Source organism: Lichtheimia ornata, assembly GCF_029851405.1.
Source record: "Lichtheimia ornata isolate CBS 291.66 chromosome Unknown scaffold00004, whole genome shotgun sequence".
NCBI classification, from domain to species: domain Eukaryota; kingdom Fungi; phylum Mucoromycota; class Mucoromycetes; order Mucorales; family Lichtheimiaceae; genus Lichtheimia; species Lichtheimia ornata.
Window position 1 is genome coordinate 925,874 of NW_026695324.1, and position 16,486 is coordinate 942,359.

The 16,486-nt window shown below is 45.1% G+C and overlaps 4 protein-coding genes across 4 annotated transcripts; all 4 read left to right on the forward strand.

Annotated features, from left to right (window-relative positions):
- Window positions 1–138: 138 nt before the first annotated feature.
- Window positions 139–6,188, forward strand: O0I10_001747 (uncharacterized protein; the record flags this gene model as incomplete). Its single annotated transcript, XM_058481839.1, has 13 exons — window positions 139–260; window positions 336–416; window positions 506–724; window positions 845–1,622; window positions 1,696–2,317; window positions 2,379–3,403; window positions 3,460–3,846; window positions 3,904–5,046; window positions 5,161–5,247; window positions 5,330–5,431; window positions 5,489–5,702; window positions 5,772–5,921; window positions 5,992–6,188. 13 exons carry the CDS (start codon window positions 139–141, stop codon window positions 6,186–6,188), a joined length of 5,127 nt encoding a protein of 1,708 aa, XP_058347696.1.
- A 218-nt stretch (window positions 6,189–6,406) lies between these two features.
- O0I10_001748 (uncharacterized protein) lies at window positions 6,407–7,920 on the forward strand (the record flags this gene model as incomplete). The annotated part of the gene is made up of 8 exons (XM_058481840.1): window positions 6,407–6,493; window positions 6,563–6,666; window positions 6,725–6,983; window positions 7,068–7,146; window positions 7,212–7,234; window positions 7,303–7,374; window positions 7,446–7,605; window positions 7,682–7,920. 8 exons carry the CDS (start codon window positions 6,407–6,409, stop codon window positions 7,918–7,920), a joined length of 1,023 nt encoding a protein of 340 aa, XP_058347697.1.
- A 384-nt stretch (window positions 7,921–8,304) lies between these two features.
- O0I10_001749 (uncharacterized protein) lies at window positions 8,305–11,446 on the forward strand (the record flags this gene model as incomplete). The annotated part of the gene is made up of 6 exons (XM_058481841.1): window positions 8,305–8,425; window positions 8,496–8,792; window positions 8,878–9,408; window positions 9,500–11,031; window positions 11,104–11,343; window positions 11,399–11,446. 6 exons carry the CDS (start codon window positions 8,305–8,307, stop codon window positions 11,444–11,446), a joined length of 2,769 nt encoding a protein of 922 aa, XP_058347698.1.
- Window positions 11,447–13,735: 2,289 nt separating this feature from the next.
- Window positions 13,736–16,375, forward strand: O0I10_001750 (uncharacterized protein; the record flags this gene model as incomplete). Its single annotated transcript, XM_058481842.1, has 4 exons — window positions 13,736–14,011; window positions 14,076–14,297; window positions 14,370–15,128; window positions 15,272–16,375. 4 exons carry the CDS (start codon window positions 13,736–13,738, stop codon window positions 16,373–16,375), a joined length of 2,361 nt encoding a protein of 786 aa, XP_058347699.1.
- Window positions 16,376–16,486: the final 111 nt, after the last annotated feature.

Consider the following 16,486-nt stretch of genomic DNA (forward strand, 5'->3'; position numbering starts at 1 on the left):
GAGGCGGGGGAGTTGTGATGATGACGAGAGGGGAGGGAAAATGAGATAGGCACGTTTCAGCAGCTGTCGCTCTCTCTCTCACTCTCTCTCACCCACCCACTCTCACTCTTTTTCTCTCGTTCTCAATTGTCCACAGCCATGGAGCACCAATCGAAGAGAACAAGACGATCTACAGCTTCTTACAGACCATCTCCAGACACTGCATCCACTGCCATGAGCGATCCCTCCTCGTCCTCTTCCACACCTGTGGCCACTGCAAGGTAAAATGACCACTGGTTGTCCCACCCCCTTGCCATGACCTGACATGTAACTGTTTTTTATTATTGATTCCATAGTGGATCGGGTTCTTCTGAAAGATACAGCTTGCGTAAACGACAACCAGTTCCCGAGAATAGTGATGATAGCTCGTCTATGAAGTAAGATATGGGTGGTCAAGTCGCTGCAGGAGGCGATCTTGTTTGATACGCGTTCTATACCTAAATCACTCACCTATTTTCATTTTCAGGGATGATAGCAAGAAGCGTAAGCACAGTGGGCGTCAAGTATCCAAAAAGCGCAGCAAGACATCATCAAGTACTACTAGTAGCAGTGGCAGTGGTGGAGGTCGTACTAGTTCGCGCAAAGGCAAAGGGAAAGCGACTGCAGCAGCAGCATCGGCTTCTACTGAGACAACAACAAGAGACCCTTCATGGGAAGTGAACACCAACAAGGAACCCAAAACTCGGTAAGGAGGGAAAGGGAGGCACTATCGATATGCAATTATTTATGCGGTCGGGGAACCTGGTTGGGTGAGGGCGTGTGGAAGAAATCCTGGAAGCTAAAATCATCATCGCATAAACCACAGGTCAGCTCCGCTTAAAAACCAACCTCTTGTGTCATCATCACCACCTTTATCAGTTACCACCACACCCAAACCAACAGCTACCATTCAACAACAACAAAGTGCACCTACCAACGCCAATGTTCCAAATGCAATGACTACGCCTACACCTGCAGCTTATCCACAATATCGTTCATTATCGGATAGTGAAGAAGAGGATGAGGATGAGGAAGAAGATTGGGTTGATCCAGTTGCACTTGTACCTCGCTCAACAACAACGGCTCATGTGCATGACGAATATGAGAATCTTTATCGACTTCAAGGCATCTATGGATTGCATGACACGCATTCACGTCTTGACACGTTGATTCAAACCCTCAAGCAACAAACGGGTGATGGCAACAACAATGGATCATCACATCTTGCCGCACTTCAAGAACTTGCAGAGATCCTCTCGGTCAGCAATGAGGAAACATTGGCTGGTACAATTCACTGCAGAGATTTGGTGGTGACGTTATTGGAGATACTCAAAGGATCCCCTTCTTCCACCTTGGATCATGGCATGGATGAGCAAATGATGTTGGCAATGTTGGCGGAGGATCCCATGATGGACTTATCAGCTGCTACCCAAGGTGGTGGTCAAACGACTGAAAAGATGATCTTGGCTTGTCAATGTCTTTCGAATTTATTGGATGCTCTTCCTCCTGCGGCTTCTATTGTTGTTGCCAATAATGGTGTACCTGTACTTTGCGACAAGCTGGAACCGAGCGACTACATTGATTTGCAGGAACAGGCACTTTATGTAAGTAAGGAAGGAAGGATGAAGATGATTATCATTGATGGCAATAGGATCATTGACCTATCATTCTTATTAGGCTTTGGAAAAAGTGTCCATCCAATTTCCTCAAGATGTTGTACGCGGTGGTGGTCTCAATGCAGCCGTCAAGCACTTTCATTTCTTTACGATTCACTTTCAGCGTAGTGCTTTGCAAACAGCTTCCAATTGCATGCGTGGTATCGAGATTATGGACGATGAGGTTTATGCAGAGATTCATCAAGTGATCGACATATTGAAAGAGACGCTCTCTTATCCCGACCAAACAGTGGTTGACCTTACTTGCTTATGCTGGGCTCGATTGATCGATAGCTGCGGTGCCGACAAAGTGAGAATAGAACAATTGATCACGCCTCAACTCTTGGAAAAGTTGATTCAGCTGATTCCTGTCAATGGCAGCAACAACAACGCTGTACGCCCTTCGGCTTTCAATTATCTCTTACGCATCTTTCGTGCTATTTCTCGCCACTCTCCTCATCTCACTTGTCAGGTTTTGGATCTTGATATCGCCTCCAAGTTTTATCAAATCATCACTGGTGCATCCTCTATGCCTGACGATATCACCGAGCAGATTGTCAACATCACCATGGATACCAAATGGCGTGATACCGTTTCAACTATCCTCAAAATCATTGTGGATCTTTTACCCCCTCTTCCAAAAGGTAAACGTTTTTACCCCACATGATGCCATCCTGAATACTCACTCATCTCGATATTCATTAGACTTTTGGAGTGCCGATCGATTACTCAACACTGCCCCTATTGCTTCACGAACACGATCATCACAAGCATCGACAACCAGCATTACCCCTCCTCTTGTACTTCGACGATTCTCCAATGGCAACAGCAACAACAGCAGCAGCAGCAACGAGAATATGAGCGTCCATATCAGACTCTTGAAAAGAAAGCCAGAGCTACTTGAACGCATGGGCCGTATTCTATTACCTTTGTTGATTGAAGCATACACATCCATGGTGAACGTGGCACTGAGAGAGCAAATCACCCATGCATTGGCCAAGATCATTTACTACTGTGACAAGGACACATTACGACGCATCACCACCAATGTCCCTCTCTCTGAATTCTTGGTTGAGATTCTCACACAAAGAGACCACGAGTTGTTGGTAATGGATGCTCTTTATCAAGCCGAATTGCTTGTTACCAAGGTCCCGGATGTCTATTACAGCGTGTTTGAGATTGAAGGCGTGCTTCATGAGATTGATACCATTTCTCAAAAGTCCATGGCAACGACTGCTGATATTCCATTACAACATCCACCACCACCTATTCCTGGTCTTGTTACTCAGCACCATCAACAATCGATATCCCTTTTCAGACAACATGGCAATGACGGCTTGGGTGATACGTTGGCACAACGTTACATTATTATGCTGGCAAAGAATTTCATGTGCAAGTACGAAAACCTTTCCTATCACGTACGCAGCAAGGAATTCGGCTACAACGATCGACTCAAGGAACTCCATTCGATTTCACTGCAACTTCAAAAAGAGGAGGGTTCGGCTGCGGCTACTGCCTTGGAGCGTTTCCTTCAAATTATCAATGGCAGCAATATTGGTATCAGCAGCTTTGAATTATCACGCTCAGGTGTCCTTGACGCATTATTGCATTATCTCACCAACGACGATCCATCACTTGCAACACGACGCACGGCATTCTGTGACACACTTTTACACAACAAAGATGACACAAACCAGCAAGCACTATGTAAACTTATAGACCGCTTACAGGTATGTGGTGTTCTTATTCATGCTTGTTCAACTGGCTGATTCACGCATTTGTATAGATTGCCCTGAGCCGATCAGAGCAGTTTCAAATTGTGACACCTCTTGAAGCACCAAACGACGGATTCCGTAACCCAAGCAACATGCTCAACAAGCAAATTCGTGTGCGTCTTATCGGTGAAGGAGCCCTTGAACAACGCTCTTATACGGTGCTGGTGCCCGTGGTAGCAAAGCTGAAGATGCTGGAGGAATACCTTGTGACGCGTGTTGGCCCACTCATGAACGCTTCAACCTTATCATTGGACAACATCCACTATGAACCTTATGATGATGATTCGGATGCAGATTCCATGTGTGACCCTGATGTGATTGAATCGCTTGATCGAGGACAAGATACGGATGATGAAGATGAAGACGATGAGAATGATCCAATGCAAATCGATGATGAAGTATGTATATTGACAAAAAAACATCCTATGCATGATGATTGATCCTTTCATGCTTAGGGCAAACGCACCCACGTCAACCAACAACAGCAAACACAAAAGAAACAAGGGGGACAATGGAAAGTGCACTTTTTCGCACGAGGTGTTTCTGTCGATCCCGAGACAACCATTTATGGTGCTATTCATCGTAGCCTAAGCAACAACAACATGGGCCGCATGGGCTTTTGGACATCTTCATTCTCTTTTTCTTTCCGATTTGAACGATCCACGCAAGAACAAGAACCAAAGATACCTGAACCGACGACTACTACAGCAATTCCTGCAAGCGTGGGGAATGGCACAACGTGTGACAAGGTGCTTCAATTGCTTGCAGCACTTTACCAGCTGATTGAAAGCAGCAGCAGCAACAACATTGGAAACCCACCTATCAACGTCGACTTTGTCAATCGCAAGTTGACCGGCAAGATGCAACGGCAATTGGAAGAATCTTTGATCATTGCCAGTGGATGTTTACCTGATTGGACGTATTGGCTTATGCAAAAGTACAATTTCTTATTCCCATTCGAGACGCGATACCACTTTTTGCAAAGCACAGCTTATGGTTACACACGGCTGATGGCACGGTGGCAAAGTTTGCAAATGCGTGGCAACAACAACAACAACAATCAGGATGGAGAAGGAGGAGGGCAACACCATTTATCATTGCTTGATGACCAGCAACAACAACAACCTCTTTTGCATCAATCCACACGACACAAGGTCAAGATCCCTCGTGAAAACATGCTCATGTCAGCTACCAAAATCCTTGATAACTTTGGTGCGATGGAATCCACACTCGAAGTGCAATACACAGGAGAAGAGGGTAGCGGATTAGGACCTACATTGGAGTTTTATGCTGCTGTGTCCAAGGAATTCAGCAAAAAGACACTTGCCATGTGGCGTCATGATGATGAGGATGATTCAGTTGGAGGAGAATACGTGTCAAACAAAAACGGTTTATTTCCAATGCCCATGGCACCTTTTCAAAAGACAACATCCACTGGCAAAATGACGCTCAAGCTATTTGAAACTTTGGGTCGCTTTGTTGCCAAAGCCATGGTGGATTTCAGGATCATCGACATGCCATTTAGTCCAGCCTTCTTCAAGCTACTTTTTTCGGAATCACAACTAGTGCTTCCTCCTCCTTCTCTTCAATTGCTCAGGGTAAGGAAAAGGGGGATCCGCGGAAAGGGGGATGGGGGTTCATTGGCACGTGCGCATGATTGCTTTCTTTCCGAATGTTGACGGGATGCTGATGATAAAATCTTCTTTTGGCAGGATATTGATCCGGTGTTGTGCAATTCGCTACAAGTTTTACAAGACTTTGTTGACGAGAAACAAGCCATCGTTTCGGATGCATCCATGGTAAGTAAGAGGAGATGGGAGGAGGAGGAGGATCTACCAGAACACGTTTTCTTACTAATTGTGGGGGTGGGTTTGTTTTTAGACGGCGGCGAAAAAGGCATCGGCTCTAAGAACCATTCACAGCCGTTTGGAGGATCTGTGTCTGGATTTCACGTTACCCGGGCATCCCGAAATTATGCTGCAGGTATGTTCCGACAAAGAAATTATATACGAAACAATGATGTAACACACACACATATAGGAGAATGGCGAAAATATGGCAGTGACGATCGACAATGTCAAGGAGTATATGGACATGCTATTGGATATGCTTATGGGATCCGGCATTCGAGAACAAATGGCAATGTTTCGAAAAGGCTTTAGCAGTATCTTTGACTTGGATCATCTCAAAATTCTGTCACCGGAGGAACTTGTTTCATTGTTTGGTAACTCGGTGGAAGATTGGTCATATTCAAGTAAGCGCGCGAGGTTCTTTGTTCAGTGGATTTGTTATTGACGTGCTATTTTTATTGTGGACTACATAGCTATCTCGAGTGCCATCCATGCAGATCATGGGTACACCATGGAAAGCCGTACTGTGCAACACTTGGTGGCCATCCTTTCGGAAATGACCCAGCAAGAACGACGCGACTTTTTGCAATTCACTACAGGAAGTCCTCGTTTACCGATTGGAGGTATGTAAAGGATGGGAAGGGATGGGATGGATAAGACAAAGGTCATTGCTGACTCATTTTACAATACAAGGGTGGCATGCTATGCGGCCTGTGTTTACAGTGGTGCGGAAACAATGCGAGCCACCTCTTTTACCAGACGACTATTTGCCATCGGTGATGACATGTGCCAATTATCTCAAGCTTCCAGATTATTCCAACAAGCAAGTCATGTATCAACGACTCACCAAATCCATGTGCGAGGGCAAGAACTGCTTCCTTCTTTCATAGTGGCATGTGAAATTGTTCCTATGCTCCACGTTTATCCTACCGGCTTACCCCGCAATTGTTGACTCCGATACACCCGTACCAACCACACCTCCACATAGTCCCCCAATCCAAAAAAGAATTATGCTTGCTCACTATAAAAAAGCGTAAATTAGCCCAACGCATTATCATTTTCGTTTTCTTTTCTCTTTTTCCCACACTTTTGACACAACTCACTCATAATGCCAGAAACCAAGTTTGACGAAATCGCAGTCGGTCGTGGTACTGATCTCGTTACCTTGACGCGTTGGGTGCTTGCTCAGCAACAGGTATGTGGAAAGTCGACATGACGTGTCATTGCAAGCGACACGTAATAACCCCTTGCTATGATATGATAGTACGTTCCTGAAGCTACTGGTGATTTGACCTTGTTGTTGACCTCGATCCAATTTGGATGCAAGTTTGTCGCTTCCAAGGTGAAGCAAGCTGGTCTCGTGAACTTGTATGATTTTCATATGCTCCATGTACAACCACCCTATTAACTTGATGCGTACGTGTAGGCTTGGTTTGACCGGCACTGCCAATGTTCAAGGCGAAGACGTTAAAAAGTTGGATTTGCTCGCCAATGACATTTTCCGCAATGCTCTTATCTCTTCTGGCAAGGCTTGTGTTTTGGTCTCTGAGGAAGATGAAAACGCTATGGTGATTCAAGATCACAACCAACGCGGCAAATACATTGTCACCTTTGATCCTTTGGATGGTTCTTCCAACATTGATTGCGGTGTTTCCATTGGTACTATCTTTGGTATTTTCAAGGTGGTAAGTATTATTACAAAGGATGGTGAAACGAACGCGCGTATACGTTATCAAGGTGGATGCTCATACGCCTTTTGCTTTTATTAGGCCGATCACGAAAACCCCACTGAGAAGGATCTCTTGCGTAATGGTCGTGAGCTTATTGCTGCTGGCTACTGCATGTACGGTAAGTAACATGGGGATATTGTTTGGACGATTGATCTTGGGTATCTCTAACCCATTGGCTTTTAGGCTCGTACTGTGAAATGATCTTGGTAAGTTAGGGGGTTGTTTATTGCTGCCTACGTCAGGATCACGTGGAGACTAACCACGTAATTTATAGTCTGTTGGTAACGGCGTCAATGGCTTCACTTTGGATCCTGCTATCGGTGAATTCATCATGACACATCCTGATGTGAGTACGACTACTACGGAAGATAGGGGAGAAAAAAACGGACAAATTTGCTGATAAGACACACTTTGTAGATCAAATTGCCTCCTCGTGGCAAGATTTACTCCATCAACGAGGGTAACTACAAGCACTTTGATGAACCCAGCCGAAAGTATGTCGACACGGTCAAGCAAAAGTATAGCGCACGTTATGTTGGTTCCATGGTGTCTGATATCCACCGCACACTTTTGTATGGTACGTTTTTTGCATGCGCATAATAGTCCCGATTTGTGCAACGTCTGATGGCTAATCCTTTTTGTGGTGTTACCAGGTGGCATCTTTGGTTATCCCGCGGATGCAAAGTCCAAGCGTGGAAAGCTTCGTATCCTCTATGAGGTCTTCCCTATGGCCTTTTTGATTGAACAAGCAGGTGGTAAGGCAACTACCGGTACCATGGATGCTTTGGATATCATCCCAGAGCATATTCACGATCGATCGGGTATCTGGCTCGGCTCCAAGGAAGACGTTGAAGATGTCGAGGCCTTGTACAAGCAACAGCAACAGCAGTAAAATATGCATAGCTGCCTTTTTGTTCTTTTTTCGTATATACCCTCCCTTTCGCTCTCTCTCTCGCTCCCTCAAGCTCTCAATACACGATTTTTGTGCAGTAGATTAAACATGATGACGACGGTGTTTCCTTGATTTCTATTTGTTACAATTGGCAACGTCCACAATGATGGGCTTTTTGTTCCCATGCCACCGCTATTAGGGCGGCGAATGATGATATGCAGTGATGCAGTGCTTATATAGGTTGGGCGCAGTAATCATGTAAACAATGGGGTAATAATTTTTGGGAACTTTGAGTTCTTTTTCCCCCCTTGTCCTTCCTCTTTCTTCCGCACCCTGCACACAGCACAACGATACGTGCAAAAAACATCATCTTTTTATTCCACCATGCAAGTGTGGCTGTTGCTGTTGGTGCTCTTCCTCCTTGCAATCGGTGATAACGTATCTGCGCAAGGTCAACTTGGCACACGTCAAAACCATGTCCCATGGCGTGCTGGTCATGCAGGAGGTTTGTGTTGTTTATGCGTACGCTGTCATTGGAATAGAAAGCCATACTCATCATGTATACATGTACATAGCCTATGTTGATCCCTATGTGATTGTTTATGGTGGCAACCAAGACATTGATGGTGATCCCAACAGCAACCTGTCAGGCACAAATGATGTCTGGGTATGGAACTCACAACAAGGTGCATGGTACCATCCCAATGTGGCGGTGAGCAGTGGAAATACCATGCCAGGACAAGTCTTTTTTGCAGCTACGCATGTTCCAAGCCCTGGTCAAATGCTTGCCATTGCTTCCAATACGAGTGGTGGTGCAAGTAGCCTTCAAAAGCTTGACACCAATAGTTGGAGTTGGAGCTTCCCAACAGCTAGTACGTTGCCCCCTGCCAACCTGTATAAAAGTTGTTGCATGTATGTAGTAATACTAATCATCCTCCTCCATAACAACAACAATAGGCTTATCTCCTCCTGGTCATGCTTCCGGCTATGCAATGAGTCTTGTGAACAACTCGTTGTACTACTATGGTGGTTTATCTGTGGACAACAATGGGCATCCAATCACCAATGCAGTACTCAACTCGCTCTATGTCATGGATGCCAATGCATATACATGGGCACCCGCTAGCAACGGCATGCAAGTGACTGATCACGCCATGTGCTATATCCCACATTGCAACTGCATCATCAGCTACGGTGGTTCAACAACCGGCTCCAAATCAAATCCCGTTTCGGATGTATTCACCTACACGCTTGGTCAGGGTACATGGAATCTTCAAGTGCAAGTCCAAAGTAGCAACAATGCTGCCCCTGGTGCTCGTCGTTTACACACTGCCAATTGCCTTGACGACCAAATGATCATTTTTGGTGGTGGCACAGACCGACCTTTTGACACGGGTGTATGGATTTTAGATGCATCACAATACCCACAGCTTCAATGGCGTCAGGCTCCAATGACAAATCTTTCAAGTGGCCCAAATGCACGCATGGGTAAAGTAGTAGTAGTAGTCATCATCGTCACAATGAGCGAAAGCTGTTACTAATTATGCATTTTTTTGACAACCACTACTACTATTCATAGGTCACACCGCCGTTTTGGATAAAGCTAAACAAAAGATTTATATTTTTGGCGGATGGGGCGTAGGTGCCACAAATGACAGCGATATTTATATTCTCGACATTCAAGCATGGTCATGGACGCGTGTTGCTCCTCAGGGATTTGATGCCGAATCTACACCACCACCAACCATTGCACCACCCGATTCTAATAATGATGGCGATGATCATGGTGAAGCATCAGGACAACAACATGGCGATAATGAGAAGCAAACCATCATTGGTGCAGCAGTGGGTGGTGTAGTAGGGGGTGCCATTGTGCTTGCCGCATTGTGTTTCCTACTCTTACGACGAAGCAAACGACGTCAAAAACAAGAAAAGACTCTTTCTCCTGAAGATGAGGACATTGAGCAGCACCATGAAAAGGGACAACAACAACAAGAAAAGGGTGGCCTCATTTTGGATGAAAAACGCAATAGCATGAATGCATTGAACAGCGTGGGCACCAAACACATGAGCGTCAATAGCAGCATTAACAATAGTGCTGCCAATGTGCCATCATTGATGACAGCTGAACATCCAACAACAGCCACGACAACATCCGAAGAAGGTGGCTCCATGTCATACATGATCATTCCACCAGCACAATCACCCAACGAAATCATTCTTCAAAAGCCCAATGAATTTACTCGACCCATCACAGCAGCAAGAGGCATTGGGGGTGGTGGTGGTGGTAGTATTAATAGTAGCACGTTAGCCTCTGCTGGTCTTGGATCGCCTACTGTGCCTTATGTTCATTTCAGCCATCCCACCATCACGTCATCTTCCTCATCGTCTACGATTCCACTCGCACAGCGTGTCAATATGGCAGCCATCAATTCACCCACGTCTACAACAACCATTGAAAAAGAGAACCAACATGATCCTGATGATGATGATGATGACAACATTAGTCCGCTTGAACGATTAGCACGATTACAGTCATTGCCAATGCAAGTACCAGCGGATCGGTATACATTAGATGGCACGCCCCATCACGTGGGACCCACAAACAAGATTTGGTTTGGCACACTAGAGGGAGATCCTGTGGCACTTAAGGTGTTTGGGCGTCGTGAAGCATGGGAACGTGAATGTCGTGCCCTTGTCAAACTACAATCAGCAACGCAACATGTTGTCGCTTTACAAGAAATGCTCACCATTGGCAACAATAACAACAACCTGGAGTATGTGGCTGTTTTGGAACGACTTGAATCAGCAAGCTTATCACGTGTCATGATATGCGATGTTGCTAAAGGACTTGCAGCATGCCACTCTCGTGATATTGCTTTTTGTGATCTTAAACCAAGCAACATTATGCAAAAATATCAGCAAGGAAAATACGTGTTCAAGCTCATTGATTTCGAAGCGAGTCGTACCATTGGCCAGGAATGCGTGGGATTGATCACACCTCGTTATTGTCCACCTGAAGTAGCCCGAGCCACGACCTATGGTATTGAATCGCACGGTGTTGTAGCATCAGCCAGTGTAGATTTATGGTCACTTGGATGTATCATTTATGTAAGTGTAGAATTTGGTGGTAGGCAACAAAAACACTCATTCATCATCAATTGGTGGTTGCCATGACAACAGGAACTTGAGGCCAATGAACCACTCTTCCCAGCTAACATTACCGATGACACCGTATTACATTTTATTTCGCACCCATCACCTCTTACACCGGGGCTGATCAATGGCATACGATGGAATGAGCAAGTGGAATTAGACATCCCTGGCTTTGAGGATCATATCCATGACCCACAAACACGTGATATCATCAAGACATTGCTAAGCCGTGATCCTGTTAAGCGAGGCACCATTGGTCATTGGATGGTAAGAAACGACAACTCGCTAATGTTGTAATGCTTTTACTCACACAGAGATGTAGAAGCATCATCCCTATTTCTCCATTCAAGAGGTAGAAGACGAAGATTGAAATTGTATATAACCTCAACAAGAGATGATACCATTTTGTACAGACCTGTTTATACACCCTATACTTTCATCATTAAACTAGTATTTAGTGTCGATGTGCTCGCTTTGATAACTTCTAGTGATTTAGATGGCTCAATATCTATGGCGTCATGATCTAAAGATATCAACTTGTAACATATATATGCATCGTCTCATCAAGGGTTTATTCGCATTTGCTTGTATCTAAATGACTATCCTTCCTACATACATACACTACTCACCCTCCTCATCCGCTTGATGTCGTCGTACCTTCCCTCAGAGATAATATGATCAAAAGTGAGCTCATTTGTAACCCGAATCGATCCATCGAAGCGGTTGCATCGCATTCGCCTTTGTCTCATCATAGGGAAATCAAGATGGATGTCCAAAACACCAAGGTAGACCCAAGTTGCCCGGTATGTTGCTCTTGATATGCCTCCGATTGAAAACTACTTTTTGTTGCTCACATGGTTGAAAGGAACTCTCGAGCTTTGGGTATGTGTCGTTCATTGGCGAGCTCAACACTGCAAAGTGGTCTAAAATGGCATGTTAAAAAGAATGGCCTTGTTGTTATCCCGAGATCCATCCCCATTGCTTACCTGCCACATGGCTTGTTCATCCCAATCTCGTCTCTCACTCTTCACACAAGAGTAGATTCCACCTTTCCCAAACCTGTTGCAGTCTCAGATCTCTGTTCCAGCAAGTCGCTCATGTATATAGATAGATAGTCGGTCAAATCCTCTGCTGTTGTGCAATAAATGCCATTTCTTCATTGCAGCAACACGGTCGTGTCCCAGTAAAATCCTTCTCGAAAGAGTGATGGAAGAGAGACGCGTTTCCAGTAGCGGGGAAATTGAAGGAAGGAGATGGGGGTGACATCCACCAATCAGGGTCGGGGATTCCCCATTTCGGTACCACACAACAACGGAGCGAGCGAGGCGACACAAGAAGAAGGGGGATGAAGATGATGAAGCATTCTGTTGTTGCCAAATGGTGTAAAACACATGTCAATTGCAAGCATGCATTGGCCAACATATATCCCGAGGAGGTTGATATCCATAATGCATGTGCATTGTACGTTCAAGGAGATGAGGGAGCATTGTATTGCACGTGGGGTTTGAACACATTAAGCCGAACGTTAAGGGGGTCGAAGGATAATGATGTATCACCACCATTAGGAGCTCTTTCTCCTCGTTGTTATGTATGTATACGTTTCGTTGTATATAGAATGTACCTTATAATGGCTGAGATTTAGCAGAAAATGCGAGATCACAAAGAGAGACCATTAGGCAAGTACAACAAATCCAAAAGTAGTACAAAGCTGAGCCTTGGTTGCAAGTATACAAATTAAGAGGAAACCCAGGGATGATGATCGCCGTCGCTCACTAAAAATGTCCAAAGCCAAGAGAACATTTGAACAATAATAAGCAACCTCCCCATGTGCCAGAATACAGCACCGACTTTATTCACCTCCTTGCTGTTGTGTGTGCGTGTGTGTATGTGTGTGTGCCTGTACAAGGTCTACACTTATTATCTCGTCTCGCACCCTTTTTGATGTCTATCATCACGTTTTTCATGCAACCTTGTTTTTTGTATTTGTGAATGGATGCACCCGAAAGGTGGGGAGAGGAGATGATGGTTGGTTGGTTAGTTGGGGGGGGGAGGGAGAGAGGTAGAGAGAGAGATGAGGAAAGGGACACCCTACTACCTTAATGGGGAGAAATGTAAAAGGATATGGGTTGACAGATGATGAATTGGGATCTGTATTGCTATTGGTTCTTTACAAAGTAATAAAAGCTTGTATCTTCGATTGGATGAGGATGGCATGATTCACATTTAAAGCGCTCACAAATGATGCAATTAGGCTTAGGTAGTGTGAGGAAGACCCTATACACAACAATAATAATTTGGGGGGTGACAGCAATAGTAAACTAAAGGCGGCAACTGTCAAGGTGCAACATCACACGTGGAGAACAAGATGGGGACCAAATGGGATGATTGGATGAAAGGGTAAGAGATACATTTCTTTGTGTGACATGGCCACGTTGAAATAACTTGAGGGGAGGTTACCTGCTATGGCAAACGAGCCACGATCGGTCGCTGGGAACTGACTTTTGAGTGATAAAGGCATGAAAGAATGAGAGAGAGAGAGAGAGAGTGCGAGCGAGAGCAATCAACAAGACGAAAAAATATTGGGTTACAGGCGTTGATTACTCTCTCTTCTCTCTTCCTCTCTCTCTCTCTCTCTTTTTTTTACTCTCTCCTTGGTTTAATGACAGCTGCTCTTCTTTCTTCTTTTACTCCTCCTCCTTCTTTCTCTTCTGTTGTTACTACCATGTCAAACGACGACACTCCTACAGCTGCTAATGCTCCTCCCACTAGTCGAGCAACAAAACATCAATCTCTACCATCATCATCATCATCCACCATACCAAAGAACTATTCAATGTCGTTACCAGAATCATCTTCTCCTATACAACAACCACTCAGTAACCATGGCAAGGTCAAAAAGAGCAGCCGTTCGGATAAAGCATCATCGAAAGAACATGTATGTAGGCAATCATTTTATTTAATCTATCATCATCATCATCCATTCTTAATCATTGCAACAGTTTCCTGAGACACAATCTCGTGAAATTTTCTCGGCCTACTTGGAGAAGGTCCCTCCTCCTTTGGTCAACTTGCCAGAACGAGGTAAATCAGCCATTGCACCACGCCATGACCAAGAAGGCCACAATAGCCAACGTGATGAGCCCCAGGGTCCAAGCGATGACGACGATGTCGACACCGATGAGACGGATGTGGAAGACGATCTATTTGACAAGTTACAAGAGGTATTTTGGGAATCCTATTATCGTGAATGGGGGTGGTTGGGTATATGTAGACTGACCGATGGATGGTATTAGATGAATAACAACAATAGCAGTAATGAGGATCCTGGCATGGCACAAAAGAGGTTAGCGACAAAGATGGATCCATCATCACAACAACAAGGAGTACCACCACCACCCTCATCAGCAACACCAAAGCATCATCGTGCAGCACCTGGCACCATTGCATTACCGCCGAACTCAGTGTTTACATTTCCATCCAACGACTACTTTTCACCTGGAGCACCTTTTCTTGCAGCGGGAGCACCATTGACGCCTCATCCTCATCATGGTGGTGGTGGTGGTGGTGGTGGGATGCATACACCAGCAGTAGCAGGAGCACGATTGGCGCGTACACCTCATCCTACGACTCCTCATGGATATGGATTGGAACCTGAGACACCCACCATCAGTGTACGCATCGCTGGAAGTGATGTGATTCAAGATGTGATATTATCGCCCATGGTAGAACGACCACCTGCTGCTTGGATGCATCATGACGGATCGAGTTTTCCACGTGAAAATTCTCAGACACGGACTTCAGATGAAGAATCATTGTATGGCGCTCATGCATTTCCTCTACGACCCCCTCCTCACTTGATTCGTTCACGACGCACCTCAAGAATCACTTCACATCCTCCCTCAGTGCATCAGGATCATTACCATGCATCATCATCATCATCCCCTATGGATCGACGACGTTCATCATTGAATCAACAACAACAACAACAACAAGAGAAGGAGCATGAGGTGAAACCACAAACGAGCACGAGTAAAAGCAGTGGAACAAGTGCTGTAAGCCCGAGATTTATGGCGTTACGCAAATTGAGCGAAAGTGGAATGGTATGTATTCATGCAAATCCTGTGTTTATGTGTGTGGGAGTGTGTGTGCGTGTGTATATGCATGGACCATGTATTTACCTCTATTCCATGATTAGTTACCACCACCCCCACCACCCCCGCCTCAATCATCATCCGACTTCAATACAACGACCACCACAAATGATCAATCACAACAACGATTGCTTCACAGCATTGATGAGATTGTGGAAAGCCGACTCAAAGAAAGCATCTCCGAGATTGTTTGGCGTGCTACTGAAAGTCATCGTGAAGCCCGTCGATTCTATGAGGATCAAAAACGAGAGATTTTGGAATTGGGTGCATCGATTCTCACGCGATTGGATCGTCAACTTGTTGGTGGTGGTGGTACCACACATCAGGATACGGATGAAGAGGATGAATTGGACATGTTGCGTAAGCAAAGGATCGAGCTTGAAAGTGAGATCAATGCTCAACAACTCAAATCCATTGCACAAGCATCTGAATTGGAGGCATTGAAGGAAGAGACAGCTGAACTTCGAAAGCAATTGGATACTTTACGAAAGCGGATTACAGCTCGAGATGGCAAGGGTCCGTGCGTATCAGCTGTAGATGCCGAACTCCAAACAGAACCAGTGATGATCTCTAAAGAAGGTGGTGGTGATGGAGATGATGATGATGGACGATCACCAGATTGGGCAGACGTTGTGAATAGTGAGGAAATCTGGGAACAAAAGTATCACGAGCTCGAATGCAAATACACAGCTTTGGTGCAAGAGCGACCTGATCTTGATAAACGAATCAGCATGCTTGAAAGAGAAAACAAACGCTTGCTCGCATCCACACCTCCTCTCACCGTCATTGATCAACCCACTCATACAACTTTACGTCGTAACCATGGAGCAATGGATCGACAAAGAAAGCATAGGTCCATGATGGCACCACCTGTTTCTACCTCTCCCACTCCCAGCAATCATTCTAGAACAACAACAACACCCCGCAAACACAATGATCAACAACAACAACAACAACGACAAAGTTACTTTATGAATGAGGAAGGTCATTTGACATTTACAACCGAGATCAACGGCCGACTCTCCCAATACACTGTCAAGTTACCTACCAAGGACCATCATCATCATCATCATCATCATCATTACAATAATGGTGGTGGCACAAGTCGCTTAAATCCCAATGCACCAGCATGGAAGGCTCCTGCTTAATTATATACCCTCGTTTGTACATTACTCTATACACCCACCCACACACACACACAACATTTCCACAAGTATACTAGTGCTACTACTAATGATTCCACCATCAGCCCACCCCCA